At 39.3% G+C, this 22,156-nt stretch overlaps 1 protein-coding gene across 3 annotated transcripts in view; it reads right to left on the bottom strand.

The window, feature by feature from the left end:
* GPR156 (G protein-coupled receptor 156) overlaps positions 1–22,156 on the bottom strand; it is a 106,850-nt gene that overhangs the window by 71,777 nt on the left and 12,917 nt on the right. For all 3 annotated transcript variants that reach the window (XM_081571896.1, XM_081571895.1, XM_081571897.1), the window contains exons 2-3: positions 7,266–7,718; positions 6,923–7,059 (exon numbers count right to left, since the gene is read on the bottom strand). In XM_081571896.1, coding sequence (XP_081428022.1) covers positions 6,923–7,059; positions 7,266–7,361 — 233 coding nt within the window. In that variant the 5' untranslated portion in view covers positions 7,362–7,718. The remainder of the gene's footprint in view (positions 1–6,922; positions 7,060–7,265; positions 7,719–22,156) is intronic.

Here is a 22,156-nt window from a genome sequence, read left to right as displayed (position 1 = left end):
TCCATTTTGAGTTAATTTCTGAATAGGTGCAAGATGGAGATCAAAGTTCATTTCTGCATATGGGTATCCAATTGTTCCAGCACCATTTGTTGAAAAGATTGACTGTCCCTTTTCCACTGAATTGTCTTTGCAGCTTTTTTGAAAAGCAATTTCCCATATATGCATAGGTTTATTTCTGGATTCTATCTGGTCTACTGATGTATATATCTATCTTTCTGTAACAGTTAGTGATTCAGTAACTTACTGAATGTATGCGTGCATGCTCAGTGTTGTATGACTCTTTGCACCCCCTTGGACCCACCAGGTTCCTCTGTCATGGGATTTCCCAGGCAAGAATACTGGAGTGAGTTGTCATTTCCTTCTCCAGGGGATCTTCCATCTTCCAAACCCAGGGATCAAATCATGTCTCCTTCATTGGTAGGTGGATTCTTTACCACTGAACCACCAGGGAAGCCCTCCTTTTCAAATTAGGTGGCTTTTATTTCTTTTCACACTCCACTGTAGAAGAGAAGTGATGAGAGCAGACATCTTGTTTCTGGTCGCAATGGGAAAGCAGTCAGTCTTTTACCATTAAAAATGGTGTTAGCTATTGGTTTTTCATAGATTCATTAATTAGGATGAGGGCGTCCTTTTCTATTTTAGATTGTTGAGACTTTATCAGGAATGTATGCTGAATCTTGTCAAATACCCTTTCTATGTCTATTGAGATGATCATATGGTTTTCTTTTTCAGTTGGTAAATATGGCATAGTATATTAATTGATCCCTGGATATTAAAATAACTTTGCAATCCTGGAATAAACTTCACCTTGTCATGATGAATTATTCTTTTGATATTCGTTGTACTCAATTTAGGCAGAGGAAACAGATCAAATTGCCTTTTCTAAATCCAACTTGAATATCTGCAAGTTCTTGGTTGAGGTACTGTTGAAGCCATGCTTGGAGAATTTTGAGCATGATTTTGCTAGCATGTTAGATGAGTGCAACTGTGTGGTAGTCTGAACATTCTTTGGCATTCCTTTCTTTGGGATTGGAATGAAACGTGACCTTTTCCAGTCCTGTGGCCACTGCTGAGTTTTCCAAATTTGCTGGCATATTGAGTGCAGCACTTTAACAGCATCATATTTTAGGATTTGAAACAGCACAACTGGAATTGACTTACCTGGTGGCTCAGCTGGTAAAGAATCAGCCTGCAATATAGGAGACCTGGGTTTGATCTGAGTGGGGTAGAGCCCCTGGAGAAAGGAACAGCTACCCACTCCAGTACTCTGGCTTGGAGAATTCCATGTAAAGAGTCAGACACAATGGAGTGACTTTCACTTTCAACTGGAATTCCATCACCTCCACTAGCTTTGTTCATAGTGATGCTTCCTAAGGCCCACATGACTTCGCATTCCAGGAGGTCTGGCTCTAGGTGAGTGATCACACCATCGTGATTCTGGGTCATGATGATCTTTTTTGTCTAGTTCTTCTGTGTATTCTTGCCACCTCTTCTTCATATCTTCTGCTTCTCTTAGGTCCATACCGTTTCTGCCTTTATTGTCCCCACCTTTGCATAAAATGTTCCCTTGGTATCTCTAATTTTCTTGAAGAGATCTCTAGCTGAATTTAGAAAAGGCAGAGGAACCAGAGATCAAATTGCCAACATCCACTGGATCATCAAAAAAGCAAGAGTTCAGAAAAATATCTACTTCTGCTTTATTGATTATGCCAAAGCCTTTGACTGTGTGGATCACAATAAACTGTGGAAAATTCTGAAAGAGATGGGAATACCAGATCACCTTATCTGCCTCCTGAGAAATCTGTATGCAGGTCAAGAAGCAACAGTTAGAACTGGACATGGAACAACGGATAGCTTCCAAATTGGGAAAGGAGTATGTCAAGGCTGTATACTGTCACCCTGTTTATTTAACTTATATGCAGAGTACATCATGCAAAATGCCAAGCTGGATGAAGCACAAGCTGGAATCAATACTGTAGGGAGAAATATCAATAACCTCATATATGCAGATGACACCACCCTTATGGCAGAAAGCGAAGAGGAACTGAAGAGCCTCTTGATGAAAGTGAAAGAGGAGAGTGAAAAAGTTGGCTTAAAACTCAACATTCAGAAAACTAAGATCATGGTATCTGGTCCCATGACTTTATGGCAAATAGGTGGGGAAACAGTGGAAACAGTGACAGACTTTACTTTTTTGGGCTCCAAAATCACTGCAGATGGTGATTGCAGCCATGAAATTAAAAGATGCTTGCTCCTTGGAAGAAAAGCTATGACCAACCTAGACAGCATATTAAAAAGCAGAGACATTACTTTGCCAAAAAAGGTGCATCTAGTCAAAGCTATGGTTTTTCTTGTAGTCACGTATGGATGTGAGAGTTGGACCATATAGAAGGCTGAGCCAAAGAATTGATGCTTTTGAACTGTGGTGTTGGAGGAGACTCTTGAGAGTCCCTTGGACTGCAAGGAGATCCAACCTGTCAATCCTAAAGGAAATCAGTCCTGAATATTCATTGGAAGGACTGATGCTGAAGCTGAAGCTCCAATACTTCAGCCACCTGATGCGAAGAACTGACTCATTTAAAAAGAATCTGATGCTGGGAAAGATTGAAGGCAGGAGGAAGAGAGGACAACAGAGGATGAGATGATTGGATGCATCACGGATTCAATGGATATGAGTCTGAGAAAGCTCTGCGAGTTGGTGATGGACAGGGAAGCCGAGCGTGCTGCAATCCATGGGATCACAAAGAGATGGACAGGACTGAGTGACTGAACTGAACTGAACTGTACTCAATTTGTTAAAATTGTGTTTAGAATTTTGGATCTATGTTCATAAGCCTATGATATTTTCTCTTCTACTGTCTGTTAGATTTTGATATCAGGGTAATGCTTTCTTCATTAGAATGAATTAGGAAATGCTCCTTTATTTTCAGTTTCTTAAAAGAATTTTGTAGAACTGGTAATATTTTTGCAATACAGGCACAGTTTAATGGGGTGCCTCTGGCTCAGAGTCTCTCACAAGTATACCTCTTGGTGAGCCATGGCTGTAGTCCTCCAAGGGGAAAATCTGCTTCCAAGCTTATTCACATTGTCCTTAGCAGACCTCAGATGATCTATTTTCAAGCTCACTGACATGCCTGTTAGTAATCCTCAAGTCCTTGCTGACTACAGACTAGAAACATTAGTTCCTGGCCATGTAGGCCTCTCCACAGGACAGCTCACAAAATGGAAGGTGTATTTCCTCAGAGTGTGTAACAGAAAGAGTGAAAGGGATCCCATACCCTTTTTGTAACCTTATTCCAAGTGATTAATAAGCAAATCAACAAGTCCAGCCCACACACAAGGAGAAGGGATTTCACAAGAGTGTGAAAACTAGGAGGTAGGCCTTATCAGAGAACATTTTAGAGTCTGCCTATCATAGTTGTTCATGACAGTAACTTATTATCCTTCTAATATGTATAGAATCTTCAGTGATGATAGCTTCTCTTCCTTACTTAGGTAATTGATCTTCGTTTTTTCCTGACCTAGAAGTTGGTCAATCTTATTGATCCTCATAAAGAGCTTTTGGTTTCACTGTTTTTCTTCTGTTTTTTCTTGTATCAATTTCCACTCTTATCTTTATTATTCCTTTCCTCTGCTTATTTTGGGACTCATTTGCTCTTTTTTTATGTTCTGTAAGGTGGATCTTTCTTCTTATAACATGGAGTTTACTACTCTAATTTCCCCTAAAGTATTACTTTAACAGCATCCAACAAATTTTGACATGTTGTGTTTTCACTTTCATTCAGTTGAAAATACTTTCTGGTTTCCTTTCTGATTTTGTCTTTGATCATGGGTTATTTTAAAGTGCTAACAAAAGAGTTGGACATGACTTAGTGTTTAAACAACAACATTTAGTTTCCAAATATTTCAGAATATTCCAGAGATTTCTCTGTTATGGATTTCTAGTTTAATTCCATTGTGGGTCAGAGAACACACTCTTTATGATTTGAATCTTTTTAAATTTAATAAGACCTTTTCTATGGCCCAGAAGATGATTTATCCTGGTAAATGTTCCATGCGTACTTGAAAAGAATGTGTATTCTGCTGCTGTTGGGTGTAGGATTATACAAATGTCAATTAGGTCTAGCTGATTGATGGGATTGTTTGTCTTCTATATCTTTACTGATTTTCTCTTGTATACTACATTTAAAAATGTTATAAAAATGCAATATAAGTGACAAAATTTGAATATTACTAAACTATTTTTATTTGATTAAAATGTTTTTCTTACTCTGGCACACACAGAATCACAGGCAGAAATTTAGAGACCACAGAAATGGAATGAAATGAGGCATCTAACTATGATGCTGCACCTCTCAACAAATTTTGCTATTTAAGAAAGTGCTCTTGAAACTGGGTTATTTTATCTTTCCCTGTCTGACCTTGTAAGCTACTTAACTGCGAAATGTGTTTTTATTCACAGTGTCTCTTAATATTTTATTCTTTATGCCAAGTCATGCTCCCACTGCAAGCAAGACAGGCAACAAAACCTTCAATAGAATGAAAGAAATATAGGTGCTTCTAGCATAACACTGTTTATAAGTGTTCCTATTTTAACAGGACATATAAATGCTTCTAAAAAAACCATGGATTCCACAAAACTGTGTATAAAAATAATGGGTTATGGGAAAAATAGTATGGGACCATAACATTTGAAACACATTTAACTTTGTAACCAGAATACTAATAAAATAATAATTATCTCAGTTAAAATGTTAGTACTCAGTAGATGTTCACTACCACTTGTACCAGGATCACAGTTGATTTTTATAGCCTTAAATCTGCAAGAGATAGGTCTTCAAGGGCATTTACCTCCAATAGATAACATTGGCATCAAAATCTAATTTGAATCTATGTTCTCTTCAATAGCACATTGTTTTTAAAAACAAGAGAATGTGATTCCATGTCTTCATCTGCTCCCACAACTTCATCAGATAGGGTCACATTGTAAGGTAGAATACCATTTCTTGAAGTCATTAAACCAGCCACTTCTTGCACTGCCACAGTATTCTTAAGGCTTCCTTCTTTAACTTAAGAAAAACTGGCCCTCAATGCTTTAAACTATTGATTTGCTGGGGGAAAAATTACATATGAACCAATAATGTTATTTTCTTATTTGCCAACTGGGCACTAATTTGCATTACAGAAATATGTTGCAGCTGAAAACAGGATACTCCATAGTTTTCTAACCTTGAAATGTGTGATTTTCCTAGTCATTTTCTTGGCAGCAGACACTGCTGGGATTTAAATCTCCTTCCTTCCAGGATGACTGAAAGCATATTTTGTTGTTGTTTAGTCTCTCAGTTGTGTCTGACTCTTTTGCAACCCCATGGATTATATGCTGCTAGTTTCCTCTGTCCATGGAATCTCCCAGGCAAGAAAACTGGAGTAGGTTGCCATTTTCTTCTTCAGATGATCTTCTCAACCCAAGGATTGAACCCATGTCTCCTGTACTGGCAGACAGATTCTTAACCACTGAGCCATCAGGGAAGCAAAAGCATATATACTGAGCATTTATGATGTTTCTGTCTGTTCTAAGTACTGGAGACAGTGGTGAACATCACAGAGAAGGTTCCTGTGTTCATGGATTTTACATTCTGGTGGGTGGTATGGACAATAAACAGGTAAATCGAAAATATGGTAATGTCAGAGAGTGAGACTTGCTATGAAGAAAATAAATGAATGATAGGATATGGCATGAAGGGTAGAGGCTGGGTGGCCATTCTGTAAAGAGGTAACCTTAGATAGGATGATCAGGGAAGTCTTCTCTGAAGAGATGACATTTGAGCCAAGACCTATCAAATGAGAAGGAACTAGTAATGGGAAGATATGGAGAAGACTCTCGGGCAATGGGAACAGTAAAGGGACAGTAAGTCAAAGACCTTAAGATGAGTGCAGGCTTAGTGTGTCTAAGGAATAGAGTGAAAAGTGGCTGGGGAAGCTTCAGGGGTACCCCAGGGCTGGGTGCCATGCCTCATGGCCATGCTGAGGTTGACCCAGCAGATCAAGCCACTGATGCCTAATAGTTTCACATCCTCCATGCCTCAGATAGTCAGAGGCACCCCAAATGCCTACAGACAAATCCAACTAAATGACCCTCATCTGAGTGCCAAGCCCAGGCAATGGAACAAAACACACTGATTACCACAAAATGTCAGGCTGGTATGGAGCCAGATGAGTTTGGCATCTCTGAGGGAGTTGCTGAAATCTGACAACAGGATCCAACCAGAAATGGCCTATGGGCCAGGGAGAGAGGGCTGGAGCGAGGCTTCTCAGGAGGCAGCCTGGGACAGCTGGAGCAGAATGACGGTACAGAACGGGAGAGATGGGGTGGGACCTGAGGGAACAACTGGATGGCAGTGAAGGCAAGACTCTTCAAGTCCCTTTTGTCAGTCTTGGGTGCCATACACACTTACCTGGATGAACCAGTGACTTTCCAACTAGTCACAGTTGTCTAGCAGAATAGCCAGGAGTGGAGCTTCACTATTTTTGCAGAATCTTAGCTTACCCAGACTGGTTCCAATTCTGCTGCCATAAACTTTAATGTTGCTTTGGAATATTTCTCTACACGATCTCTGTTTTTAATACAAATACATCTTCTCAGAAGGATCTCACCTTCCTTCACGAAGAGAAACTCTTCATTCGCTTTTTTGGATATCGTTGTAGTTAGCACAACACTAGGAAGATCTTTCACCTTCTCAAGACGGATGTGTACTGCAAGGCCAGGCCTCCGTCAAGGGGAGCGTCTCACATAGCTTAATGCCACAGTAGGACACAAGCTTTTCTGACACTAGCCAGCAGTTCATGGTGCCAAAATGACACCAACACTCTGGGTTTTATGTTTCAGGTGATGAGAATAAGAAACTAGGCATGGGCAGCTTACCTGTTCTTCCTGCAGCGAATTGTGAAGCCAAGAAAGAAGGCGATGAGGAGAAGTCCACAGCTTAGGAAAGTCCAAACAATACCCAAGAGGGCAGGAGATAATGAAGAAATGGTCTTACTGCTGTGGTGGGAAGAGGTCTGAGAACAGAATGAAGAGAAGCTGTTAGAATGAAGCTCTTCTATAGATCAAACATGAACTGCCCCATCACCTCCAGAGCTGGGACACAGGTGTCCTGCATAAGCGTTACCCCTCCCCCCTCCACCACTACTATCATTAACAACAATAACAACAACAACATGTATATCTAAGCAGCAGCCCTAACACCCCACGGCTGCTCACTTACAATTGTAGTTCTGCAGAGATCATGAAGGGGTCTACGTTCCAGCTCTGGACCAGGAAAACCGTCACACAATTCAGAGCAGTTTATTTCAGGCTCCATGTCATCACATGCCCCTCTTGGTATGTGCCTATTCACAGTCTTGGTTACCCACTGGTAGGTAACCAGCAGATCTTTGACTAAAACACAATAGCAACTCAGATCTTTTCTTCAGAGGCACCATTTTGGAGCTGGATCCTGGCTCAGAATCTGGGATGAACAATCCATTCAGATGGAAGCAGAGAGTTATTTCACTAGGCTCCTACAACAGACACCTTCCAGGCTCTCCTGGTCCCCTGCTGCCAGTGCAGACCACATGAGTCAAGAGTGGACATCTTAGTAACCATTAGGTCACACAAAGCGATGATTCTAGCTTGCCACCAGATGGCAGTCCCTGCTCCAAGTACTCTCACAAAGGTCCTGAAGGAGAGGAAAGCAATTAAACCTGTTAATAAATAAACGTTTCATTTATATACATATAATTTACTCAAATAAACACAAACACATACATATATGTAAATGGATTATTACAGAGGTTTTAAAATATTTTATACATTTAACTATAACAGCTATATTTTTATTAGATATTGTTACACATAATACATTCTTATACATAACAAAGGTTTAGGCGAGTGAGCGAGTGAAAGTCGCTCAGCTGTGTCTGACTCTGCAACCCCATGAACTGTAGCCTACCAGGCTCCTCTGTCCATGGAATTTCCCAGGCAAGAATACTGGAGTAGGTGGCCATCCCCTTCTCCAGGGAATCTTCCCGATCCATGGATTGAACCTGGGTCTCCTGCATTGCAGACAGATTCTTTACCATCTGAGCCACCAGGGAAGCATATTTTTATTATATATAATTATACACAATACATTCTTATATATAACAAAAGTTTAAAATACAGTATATATTTAAATAAATATATTTCAAAACCTCTTCAATAAACAATACTTTAAAAACAAAGATAAGCACATCTAACAATTTATAAATACAAAGCTCTACAGTCCCTCTTCAGATCCTTTCATGGCCCAGCACTGCAAAAATTTTAGTTTACATATGTGAGCACATCTTCCTTTTTTCCCTACTAGGAACGCCCCCTGGCCTTCCAAGATCTTTCTTTGCACCTCAGGGATTAAGCTCTGTCTCGTCCTGGCTGACAGTGGGCTCAGGTGCCCCATGGTGTCTGCACACATTGTCTGTTGGTCGGTCCTGTGATCTCCTATTCGCTCAGTAAATGGAGGAACATTCTATGTCTAGTCAGATGAAATCTCAGAAGGATATGCAATCACTTTATCGAGAGTTTTTTACTCATTTGTTTTTAAAACTGTCAGACTACTAGAAAGGATACTCAGGTAGTAGGGAGAGAAACTGAGGATTCTAAAAATTCCCACAGAGTGAGTGAGTAACCATTTTTTCTCAGAAGATGACTACAATACAAACACTGTGATCTAAAAACAAGCTCTACCTTGAAGAACAAAAGTAGAAATGCAGAGAGGCTCAAATTAATCCCAGCAGAAAAGGCAGACGTTCTTTAAACCACCTATCTCTTAAGAAAAACAGATTTGAAATTTTACCAGTGGGAATTTTAAAGAGGATGCCACTTCTGGTCTGTGTTTCTGGGACAGCTTAGCATATTTTTCTTTTACTATGGAGGAAAATTGGAAGAGGAAAAAATATCAATTATTTCAATAGCCACAGAGTATAGGACTTGTGTTTAAGACAGAATAATAGTGACAGATGTAGAATGTCATCTTTGGATTCTGCATACTTAGACATGAACAATATAGCACCAGGTGCTGCCCATATATTGGCCTCTCATATATTCCTGAATTATTTACCAGGCTCATTACAATGAAATCCCAAGAGAACTGAAAGCCACTACCTTCTGTCAAGACATTTAAATTCTTGTGCAGACTGGTCAGATTACTGAATGGAAAATTAAGTATATATAAAAACATGACTATTTGCATCTTAATTTAGTTGAAATTTTAACCACTGAAAAGACAATTTTTTTTCTTTTTCTTAAAAGCTAGACATCCCCTACTATGTCTTCTAGCATAGAGCAGTATTAGAAGCCACAGGAAAGACTATACTGCATGATGGATTGAAAGAGACATTTTTCCTATATCACCCTTTTTAATCATACTTGCAAATAAGTACACTTATATTTGAACCATTATTAAGTCCTTGTTTGTGTATCCTTACATCATATAGACGTGTGTTTATATATAAAACCTCATTTTGCTCTCACAACTGTGTCATGTGAAGTAAACAAGACCTTTCCTCATTTTCACAAAAGGACACTTAAGAGCGGAAAAGTGGAGAAACTTGCTCTAAATCTGCAGAGATAGGACTCAAATCCTGGTGTTTACATTGCAAGGTCAGTGTCCTCCTGGTATACACCCTGGATGGGGCAGACACCCTGGACTGAGCTCACCCAAGAAGACACCAATGTCCTATTAAGTTTCTTCATGTTTAGTTCCTAGAATTTCATATCTATGGGTTCTCTGGAGTGTGGCGCACGATAGCATGTGTATACCAGTGACTCTCAACTAGGGCAATTTTGCACCTCCAGAGGACATCGGCAGATATGGATGTCAAAAAGAGGAGGGTGCTAGTGACATTTAGTAGGTAGAAGCCAAGGATGCTTCTAAACATCCTACAATTCACAGAATGGTCCAAGTAACAAAGACTTATCTATTCCCAAATGTCAATAATGCTAAGGTAGAGAAACCATGGTCAACACTGTGGATCTCAGAAGGATAACAACCTTAAGCCCAAATCATCCTTGGGAGATTTTGTGAACATGATGGGATTGTCCATTTGAACAGATTTCTGAGTACATTCTAAAGGTCACTTGTGGACAGATCAACACAATGGCATGGAAATTTGAGTGCTAGGCCCCCCTACAGTCAATGGCTATCCAGTGTAGGAGCTTTATAAACCATGATACTAGGCTCCACCATGGTGCAGGCTTTCAATTTCAACTTTAGCACACATTCACAAAGACTCATACATGAGGAGCTGGTGAAACAGTGAATGGCTTAGTCACTGAAAGAAGAGAGTTGAATGATTTCAAAAACATATTGAGTGATTGGGAAAGTGGGTGGGAAGTAGTGTGTCAGAGGGGATAACCATCTGACCATAAAACAGATAAAGAATCCAAGGCATGAAGAGAAAGGTGTGCCAGGCTCCTCCAAGAACACCTCCCTCCCCTGCCTCTCCCACTAAATCTATAAAGGTAAACTGTCTCGTTCACAGACAGTAGCAGATCCAAGATCACGGCAGGACTTTCAATTTATTTGACAGAATGTAGAATCCTGCCCAGTCATTAGGAAAATAGATACTGCATCAGCTATGCTGCTCCCAAGAGCAAGACAGTCCTTTATAGGTTTACAACTCTCAACAGCCCCCACATGTGTGTGTGTATTAGTCACTCAGTCATGCCCAACTCTTTGAGACCCCATGTACTGTAGCCCACCAGGCTCCTCCATCCATGGGATTCTCCAGGCAGGAATACTGAAGTGGGTTGCCGTTTCCTCCTCCACAACAGCCTCCATATCTTTCCACAAAAATCTGCCCTATCCTTTTACACATTATTTCTGGCTATTGAAAAACTAGTCCTACAATTATTGTCCTTGAAAAAGTTGTTTTGCAGTTGGTAGAACTTCTGCTTCTGTTCATGAAGAATTAACTGCTATCGGAATTGCCTTCCTGCTATGCTGCTGCTGCTGCTGCTGCTGCTAAGTCGCTTCAGTTGTGTCCGACTCTGTGCGACCCCATAGACGGCAGCCCACCAGGCTCCGCCATCCCTGGGATTCTCAAGGCAAGAATACTGGAGTGGGTTGCCATATCCTTCTCCAGTACATGAAAGGGAAAAGTGGAAGTGAAGTCGCTCAGTCGTGTCCAACTCTTAGCGACCCCATGGACTGTACGTAGCCTACCAGGCTCCTCTGTCCATGGGATTTTCCAGGCAAGAGTACTGGAGTGGGGTGCCATTGCCTTCTCCGCCTTCCTGCTATAACTAACTCAAAAACCAGACAAAATATCCAAAAAGCTCTTTTCAGATATCGGATAACAGATTTCACAGGACTTTGAAAAACAAATGAGGTGAACCTACAATTGACTGGCTGAAAATGAAATATAAGTAAACATTATCCCAATGACTATAACTGACCCTAAGTTACTGCCTGAAGGCAGTTTCCAGGCCATGGCACAAGAAGGGAAACTCAAAGAGAGCCTAGAAGTCTTGCTAAGGTAAGGAGAATAGACTGGAGTTAGGGACATCAAGGTAAACAAATTTATGAGGCAGAGTAATAAAGAAGAGGGAGATACCAAGAAAGAGAGTGCTTTGGAAATATGCTGGGGACCCTCTCAGTCTTTTTTTTTTTTTTTTAAAGTTTAAAGCATTTTTCCTCTCAGTCTTTTTCTGAATATTGATCTAGGCAAAAGTGAGAGGAAACTATTTGAAGTGAAAGAAATAACCACTGATAGACAGCAGCTGAACAATTCCTGGAGTTCACACATGGTTGAAAATACTTTGTGTTCCCACCAACCAGAGTGGACAGATCTCATGATATATAGGATATTAGATACAATTCTCAGAAAAAAATGGAGCAAATAAACCCTAGACTAGAAACTACTCTAGACCTTCCCTCATAATGTTTAAAAGTAAGTCTTAAAAATGATCAAATTTATCTGCAAAAAACTTAACCGCAATCTAGAACAAAACCCAATGCTCATTAAAGGACTACAACAAGATCCAGCACTCAATAGCATAAAATTCAAAATGTCCATCATCAGTAAAAAATTACCAGGCATGCAAAGAAGCAAAAAAAAAAAAAACAATAACATACAAACCTATAACCTACAAACAAAACCTATAACAATACATTTAAAAAAGTTTAATAAAAACATACAGGAATAATAGAAATGATATAATTGGCACACAAGGACCTTAAAACAACTATTATAAATATGCTGAAAGACACAAAACACAACATAAACAAAATGAGAACAAAAATGGAGAATATAAAAAATAGCCAAATAGGATTCTAGAGATTAAAACACAATTGTAAAATTGAAAATACAGTAGATTAGACACTGCAAAAATAAAACACTGGTTAGCTTAAAAACAAAAGAAATTATCGAAAATGAAGTATATAATTGATAAATATGGATATAGCCTCAGTGACATACTGAATAATAGCAAGTAGTCTAACATACATGTAATTGGGGCTCTGGGAAGAAAAGAGGGGAAATATTTGAAAGTAATAATGACCACACTTTTTAAACATTTAATGAAAAGAGTAAACCTACAGATTCAAGAAGCTCAACCAAACTCAGGCAGAATAAACACTGAAACACCCAAACACACATACACCAAGACACATTACAATGAAATTACTGAAAACCAATGATAAAGACAAAAATCTGTGATGCAGACAGATTTTGTATAGAGGAACAATAGTAATGCTTACAACAGATTTCTAATTTGAAATTATGTAAACCAGAAGAGAATGGAATGACATCTTAAAAGTCAATCCAGAATACAATATCCAGTGAAAATGTCTTCAGGAAATGAAGGTAAAATAAAGATATTTTCAGAAAAAGAAAATCTGAGTGACATGCACTACAAGAAATGTTAGAGGAAGTCCTTCAGGCCTAAGGAAAATGATACCACATGCAAATCTGGAATAAAGGGTGCTGGAAATGGTGAGTGTGTGGGCAAATGAAAAAGAATATGCTTCTTAATTTTTTAAGTTATGCTAATAAGCATGTACCTATTAGAAAAACACACACATACTGCATTCTTTACATTTGTATCAATCACCTATATCCTTTTATTTTTCAAAAACAAATGCCTTAGTTCATATTCTCATTGACAGTTCAGTTGATATCTGCATTACCAACAATAAAGCTGAACTATAACGGTATCCAGGGCCATGAAGTGATGATATTAATGTATAAGGGGATGATGAATACATAAATGCTGAACTTCATGGTTACACATTCCTTTTTACTCCAAAACTCCACTGCTTCCAATATCCAATCACTTAATAAATCTTTTAAGAGTACTACCAATATGACTGGCACCATTCTAGGCTTCTGAATACACTGGTGAACAACAACAAAAAAGATCCCTACCTTTAAAGAATTTATATTACAATAGGGGAATCAAACAGTAATCAGTGGACATAATACATACATACATAGAATTTAGAAAATATTAAGGACAATGGAGGAAAAGGCAGATCAGGGCAAGAGTGTCTGGGAATGCCAGAGGAGGAGTTAAGCAATTTTAAATGAGAATATCAGGTTTGGCTACATAAACCTAAAAAAATTAAAGTCTAATTCTATTGTGAAAATTACAAGAGCTTTCCACGTTAACCTCCCTCTTGTTATTGCAGGGAATGAATGGTTTTGATGATAAAAGAATGGCTCTATGCAGAGTCATCCAATAATGATCAGTTAGGCAAACTAAATTTGGGGAGGATATGCATCTTCCATTCTCTTCTGCAAATTCTCATATTTTAGGTAACTGTCATAGAGCACTGAGAGCTCTCTGTTTAGGCCCATCTCTATCATCTATTTTTTTGAATGTTGAGTTTTAAGCCAGCTTTTTTGCTCTCCTCTTTCTGCCATTAGAGTGGTATCATCTGCATAACTGAGGCTGTTAATATTTCTTTCCATAATCTTGATTCCAGCCTGTGATTCCTTTAAAGTAAAGCTATGATAAACCTAGACAGCAGATTAAAAAACAGAGACATCACTTTGCTAACAAAGGTCCATCTAGTCAAAACTATGGCTTTTCCAGTAGTCATGTACAGATGTGAGAGTTGGACCATATAGAAGGCTGAGCACCAAACAATCGATGCTTTTGAACTGTGGTGTTGGAGAAGACTCTTGAGAGTCCCTTGGACTGCAAGGAGATCAAAGCAGTCAATTCTAAAAGAATTAAACTCTAAATATTCATTGGAAGGACTGATGCTGAACTTGAAGCTCTAGTACTTTGGCAACCTGATGCAAAGAGATGACTCATTGGAAAAGACCCTAATGCTGGGAAAGATTGAGGGCAGGAGGAGAAGGGGACAACAGTGAATGAGATGGTTGGATGGCATCATCAACTCAATGGATAGGAGTTTTTGAGCAAACTCTGGGAAATAGTAAAGGACAGGGAAGCATGGCATGCTGCAATCCGTGGGGTCACAAAGACTCAGACATGACTTAGAGACTCAAGAAAAACAACAACTACCACCTATAGAAGCTTCCCACGTACATACTCACCTAAACCTTCCTTCTTTGATCTAATTCCATTAAATGTTTATAGCTCAGTGATTCCTGAGTATTTTCCTTTGTTGCTCTGATGTGAAGTTGTATTTAAAATTATTCTTTAATTGATAGTTTTGAAACTCAGAAAAGTACATGGAAGAAAATAATAAGCATCCAAAATTATGCATTAATACCTTGGCATATTCATTCCAATCTACCTGTCTCATTCTAGTACCCCCTTGTCTGAGAAAATCACCCTACTGCTTTTCTACAAATAATACTTGGTTTTTAATAATGAATAATAGCTCAGTTCTTTAAAAGGAATGAGTAAATTTCTATATACTATGATTTCCAAATTACATTGTTTAAAAAAATGAAGATACAACAAAATGTATATAGTATGCTGCTTTTTATGTAAGAAAGGAGACGAAACTCATTTAGGTCATTGGCTCATTTTCAAAAAGAAACAATGGAAAAAACAAAAGCATTACCAGCATTACCTATAAGCGAAGGAAAAAAACAACAGGGAGGAGACAGAGAGGCAAAATGGATCTCTCAATATTTATAGCTTTGACTCTGAAACCATACAAATAGTTTACTTAATTTAAAAACAAAATTAAAAAAAGAAAATAGATGTCTAAACTTAGGAAACAAACTGAAACAAATTAACCTATCAACAAGTTGATGATATAACCACATAAAGAAGAGTTAATTTGGAAGTGTTAAGTTGCTCAGTCATGTCCAGCTCTTTGTGACATCATGGACTGTAGATGCCATGCTCCTCTGTCCGTGGAATTCTTCAGGCAAGAATACTATAATGGGTAGCCATTTCCTTCTGCAGGAGATCTTCCCAACCCAGGGATCGAACATAGGTCTCCTGTATTGCAGGCAGATTCTTTACCATGTGAGCCACCAGGGGAGCCCAGAATTAATTTAAGGAAGAGTATTTTGATTATACATCAAAGGACAAAAAATAACCACACAGAAATCTTAAACAACATGAAGTGGGTATTGGGTATTGTTCCTATTTTATAGAGATGTATGTACATTCATATACATATAGACACATCTATCTACTAGATAAAGCAAATAAGTAATCATGTTCATGTCACTGGAAACTAAGATTTTCAAAGAGAAAAAATATAAGCATATAAAATAAGCAAAACCTTTCCATCTATTGTTTAAAAGGGAAATATCACTATGGAATCAAAGTGTTCTTTTCCTAAAATATTCATATTTCCCAGTTTGTCAACCAAAGTTCAGAAATAAGTACAATCTGTAACAATAAGCCCTTCAAGCACCCAGACTGCAGTCTCTAAAAACACTTTCAGTAAAAAGGAATCAGTTTTCTTTAGTGAAATTGCCAGTTTAAATTACAGAATTGGAAATACCTGAAATGAAACTGGGTTATTTTGTCATGCTAGAAAATAAAAAATTATCACACTACAGAGACTACAGAATCATATCAAATGGATGCAGGAGCCAACAGGCTTCCTGTCAATGACAAGATAATTTAAGTATCAAAAAGAAAAATCCATTGGGTCTTTGGAAAAGAGAATTCCAGAAAAACATCTACTTCTGCTTCACTGACTACACTAAAGCCTTTGACTGTGTGGATCACAACAAACTGTGGAAAATTCTTCAAGAGATGGGAATACCAGATCACCTTACCTGCCTCCTGAGAAATCTGTATGCAGGTCTAGAAGCAAGTTAGAATCGAATATGGAACAACAGACTGGCTCCAAATTGGGAAAGGAGTACATCAAGGCTCTATATTGTCACCCTGTTTATTTAATTTATATGCAGAGTACATCATGAAAAATGCAGGGCTGGATAAATCACAAGCTGGAATCAAGATTGCCAGGAGAAACAACAATAACCTCAGATATGCAAACGACATCACCCTTACAGCAGAAAGCAAAGAGGAGCTAAAGAGCCTCTTGATGAAGGTGAAAGAGAAGAGTGAAAAAGCTGGTTTAAAACTCAACATTCAAAAAAGTAAGATCCTGGTATCCGGTCCCATCACTTCATAACATATAGATGGGGAAACAATGGAAACCGTGAGAGACTTTATCTTCTTGGGCTCCAAAATCACTGCGGATGGTGACTGCAGCCATGAAATTAAAAGACACTTGCTCCTTGGGGAAAAAAAAGCTACAACAAACCTAGACAGTGTATTAAAAAGCACAGACATTACTTTGCCAACAAAGGTCCATCTAGTCAAGCTATGGTTTTTCCAGTGTCAGAGTTGGACCATAAAGATGGCTGAGAGCCAAAGAATTGATGCTTTCAAACTGTAGTGTTGGAGAAGACTCTTGAGAGTCCCTTGGTCTGCAAGGAGATCCAACCAGTCAATCCTAAAGGAAATCAACCCTGAATATTCATTGGAAGGACTGATGCTGCAGCTCCAATACTTTGGCTACCTGATGCGACGAGCTGACTCATTTGAAAAGACCCTGATGCTGGGAAAGATTGAAGGCAGGAGAAGGTGATGACAGAGAATGAGATGGTTGTATGGTATCACTGACTCAATGGACATGAATTTGAGTAAGCTCCAGGAGATGGTAAAGGACAGGGGAGCCTGGCGTGCTGCAGTCCATGGGGTTGCAAAGAGTCGGACACACCTGAGCAACTGAACAATAACAAAAAAATAACTGTAATACAGTAAAACATATATGGCACATAGAAGGCACACAATAAATGATTATTGCATAAATGAATTTAGCATTATAGGTATTAGTAAAATATTGTTGAAGTTGTGGTCAATGACATTGACTTGGTGGCTCTTCTATGAGGACAGATAGTTTAAATTTTTCTTTCTTTCAAATACCAGGAAAAGTTATCTTTTTCTGGAACATTTTAATGTCATGAATAGTATGTTTCTTTCTCTTTTGGCTGCCAGGATGCTTGGAATCAAACATGTGGTTCACTTACAGCAACTGTGCAGTGTTAGGCATTTCTGGCTCATTTTTATTATCCTATGACTAATTTCCTTTTGTCCGGATTTCATTACCTCTTTACTTTTCAACCCATTACACGCTTTATATTAAAAACAGGAGAAGGGACAACTGAAGTAATAGGGATATTTCCACCCAATGTGAACAAATAGATACATTGTTTGAAGTATCTCAGCCTCAGATTACCCACTAAGAAGAGGTAAGTCAGAACCACATGCAAATTAATAAAAAATGTATCTATTCAAATCACCACCAAGAGCACTGTTGTTGTTTAGTCAATATGTGGTTTACTTCCTAAGTAGTGACCTACTCTTTTGCAACTCCATGGACTATAGCCCCGCCAGGCTCCTCTGTCCATGGGATTTCCCAGGCAAGAATACTGGAGTGGGTTGCCATTTCCTACTCCAGGGGATCTTCCTGACCAAGGAATCACACCCATGAACCTGCACGGGCAGGTAGATCCTTTACCACTGAGCCTCCAGAGAAGCCCCAATAGTATTATACTAGATATTTACTAACGTTCCTTCTGGCGCTAACCTTTTGGTGCTAATATTGTCTGAAGTAGTACCTCCTCATTAACTATGTTAATGTAGGCAGCAGATACATGGATAATTATAAACAGCAGGGAATGCAAAAGGCATTTTAACTGTTTTTGATTGCACTGTATTGCGTTCTGCTAGCAGATTTACAAACATGCTGAATATGGATCACTTACATTAATAATAAAATTCATTTCTATTTCCTGAACATACACTGCTCTTCATGAGGACAACAGGGCAGAAGAGATTAAAGCTCTCCTAAAGATCACACGTCACACAGATCTACGACATAGAAGATGGCTCACGGTTGTAAATTCTAAGAGAACATGAACATGAGATCAGGGTGGGAAAATATTCCATGTATGTGAACAGACGGTTCAGTCAGGGAAAGAAGGCTGGAGCTGGAAGCAATCTTAGACATAATAAAGTCCAATCTCTTTATTTTATGGGTCAGAAAAGTGCTTCACAGAGGGTGGGAGGTTCAGGATCACCTGTTGAGTGTAGGAAGACAGCTCTGGTCTCCCAGCTTCAGCGCTTTTTCTATATTACTTTGAAAGTGAAAGTGAAAGTCGCTCAGTCGTGTCTGACTCTTTGCGACCCCATAGTCCATGGAATTCTCTAGACCAGAATACTGGAATGGGTAGCCTTTCCCTTCTCCAGGGGATCTTCCCAACCCAGGGATCAAAGCCAGGTCTCCCACATTGCAGGTGGATTCTTTACCAACTGAGCCACAAGGGAAGCCCAAGAATACTGGAGTGAGTAGCCTATCCCTTTTCCAATGGATCTTCCCGACCCAGGAATCGAACCAGGGTCTTCTGCATTGTAGGTGGATTCTTTACCAACTGAGCTAAAGGACTTTAAAGGAAGCTACAGTTAGTCTTTCACATATATGGAACATCTGAGCAAAGGCCTGGACTTGGGGAGGGGAAGATGGAGAGTGTGTGTTTATATGTGGAGTGCCAGATAGGAATGGTGACCAGAAGGAAGTCAATTTTGATTTGAATACACAGAATGTGTGCAGGACCAGAGTAGGCAATTGGAGAGGAGGGGCCACAGGGATAACAGCTCTAGGGCTGTAGACGTTTGTGGAGGAAGTCTGAGAGAGAAAAGGAACAATGTGGAAGAGGAAAGACTATTCTCCTGGGACAGTATAAGTTTGGGAACGTGCACATTTTCTCCCCCAAAATGTAAAATGGACTGAATTAATCTGCTTCGCAGATTTGCCTTATAAAAGAGGGTAAAATGATAAAAGTTCCCTTGTAAAGCCTTTGAAGTGCCTCCAATTAAGTTTTCCACATACTTGCATGGTTTCTGAGTAATCATCCCTAGGACCCTGAAGCAGGGCCGTGCAGGGAATCTTGATTCGCCAGAGGGAAGAGCAAGGGGAGAAGAGATGGCTACTTCAAACATATCCCTCTTAAGGGGCTTTAGAAGCAGAAGGGAATCACTGAGTGTCCTTGGCAGAGGTGGGAGGTAGACAGGATGGGAGGAAGAAGAGTGGACTTGATTCACCACTGTAATGTGAAACTTAGAAGAAACAAAGCTTTTGGATCATAGGGCTCTGTATGAATTCTCAGACTACACCACCATTCTTTCCTAATCCCTGTGTTCTAAAGCCTCTCCTCTCCAGGGCTTCCCAGCTCATAGTCAGTGATTTTTCCACAATCTGGAGAACATTTTTGCTCAAGATTACAGAAGAAAATACTCAACTTTTTAATTTGATATTAACTTGTAACTTTTCTTCTAGTAAACCTGATTTCTCCCTTTGCTTACAGTGTTTAAACATTTCTGGCTTCTTGGTAGAATTAAAATGAATTGGACTGGCTATTGGAGTGGGTCCCCCATAGGATCTGAAAAACACTGCTGTAAGCACCAGGTTCGCTGTAAACAGTAGGTCAACTGAATGCAGGGCACACCCCAGGGTCCCTGGGCCAATTCAGCCTCCATCTCAGTACATGGAGTTTGGCTTCATTTCACACATCCTTGGACTACTTGGTATAATGAGTGATATTGCAATGGACAAAGCCAAGGCTGAATTTAAATCTCAGATCCATCATTTTCTATCTATTGTGCCTTAAGTTAGTCACTTAACTTCAATTCTTCAGCTGGCTCCTCAGTGAAATGAGGTAATACTATCTATACCTCGTAGGTTTTGTTGATGATTAAGTCATACGATGTCCAAGATGTTTGTAAATGTAACTAACATACTAGATTGTCAATAAGTACTGGTTTCTTTCATTACCACAGTAGAGAAAGGGTCATCTATACAGAAGACTTGGGTCACATACTCAAGGTTATCAATCGTTCTTGTTATAAAGTTTCTAATGGAATCCCGAGTTCTTAATCATTGTTTCTTCTAACAGGAAGAGTAATGATCTTTGTATTTTATGTAAAACCAGATTTTGTAAGAATAATGAAATTATAGATCCCTTATAGTAGAGACCACGTTCAATAATTCAATAAATATTGATTGATCAACTACTGTGTCCTGGTCACTATGCTAAGAGCTAGGAATGCAACAGGGAACAAGACAACGAGGTTTTGCTCTAGCATCTAACACAGTGCCTGATACTTAGCAGGTGATCAGTACATATGTGTTGATGTGAACCCAGAGATGTTTAGAAAACTCTAAACTCTATAGGAGTACTATACTCCTGGGAACAACCCTCAGTACATCTAGATACTACTATAACTCAGCAGAAACAGGAGGTTTGATTCATACAGAAGGGCTGGAAAATCCCCCTGACTACTGTGGGAGCATCTCCTGCTTTCAGAGACCTGCTCTGCTGTGGTTTGCTGACTCTTTTTGAACTCTTGGTATAAACTGGCACAACCATGTGAACTGGGCTATGAGTCACTACTGTTTTATAGATGGATCTTAGAGACCTGTTAATATTCCACATTATTGCCAGGGACTGGAGTTGGGAATAAAAAAAAAAAGCAACATACTAAAACCCTCACCAGCTTCCCAGAGTTGCGCTGTTACCTAGAAGCACTTAGGTACTATTATGCAAATTATACGTGCATGATTTCCATAAAAACCAGTCACAAATGTCAATTAGTGCTCATTAATATGCAATAAAATTCTCATTTGAAAACTACTAAGAGCCAAGAATGAATTCCACTTGGCTGCCCTCCTTTAATTAGAACTGCTGTGAAGTGCTCGATGCTATTTCTCATCAGCGAAACAGTAAGGTGTCATACAAATCAAGCTTCAGGCAACAGAAGGACCAGACAGAATGATCATTTGAAGGTTTCAGAGGCTGGTTTTGGATGGCTCAAGTTTTATGCTGCCATAGCTGAAACCTCAGCCCTTTTGGGTATCCAGAACATAAGCTGTGTGAATTCATTAATCTACCTTTCAAATAGAGCCATGGTAATACTGAGCACTCCTTCAAAAGAAGTTTGTGAAGGTGCCACACAGCTATGAAAAAAGTGAGGTTCAGTCTATTGAGAAAGCAATGTCCAACTCCTCAAAAGAAGCAGAGATCCAAGGCTCTTGGAATTAATGGGACTCATCCCTGAAAAGCCTTTTTGTTAGAATTTCTGTGAGTGAACTTACATGCTGTGGGCTTCCCTGGTGGCTTAGCTGGTAAAAATTCTGTCTGCAATGCAGGAGACCTGGGTTCAATCCCTGGGTAGGGAAGATACCCTCGAAAAGGGAAAGGCTACCCACTCCAGTATTCTTGTCTGGAGAATTCCATGGACAGAGGAGCCTAGCAGGCTATAGTTCACGGGGTCGCAAAGAGTCTGACAAGACTAAGCAACTAACACTTTCACTTTTCACTTTATATGCTGTGTCTCCAAATTCCACTTTCATATGGACACTGGATTTCTCTGAAATGTTGTTCAACATTGTTTTGCAACCCAAGACACTGTGTGAGAGTGATACAGGCTCTTTGAAGATAAAAAGATGGAAAATACAAGCTATTAACAGTAGACTGTTCATTCTGCAGCCACTGCCTTACCAAAATGTCCTAAATTTGGCTTGGAAGCATGGGGTACAGAATAGACTTTTCTAAGAACAGTTTAACACAGTGGTTATCAAATTTTAGTGTACATCAGAATCACCTAGAAAATGCCTTTAAA

This window comes from Giraffa tippelskirchi, chromosome 2 (genome assembly GCF_054371585.1).
Source record: "Giraffa tippelskirchi isolate mGirTip1 chromosome 2, T2T-mGirTip1v1.2.pri, whole genome shotgun sequence".
Taxonomy (NCBI): domain Eukaryota; kingdom Metazoa; phylum Chordata; class Mammalia; order Artiodactyla; family Giraffidae; genus Giraffa; species Giraffa tippelskirchi.
Note: the sequence above shows the minus strand (reverse complement) of the source record. Positions and strands in the feature narration are given on the sequence as shown.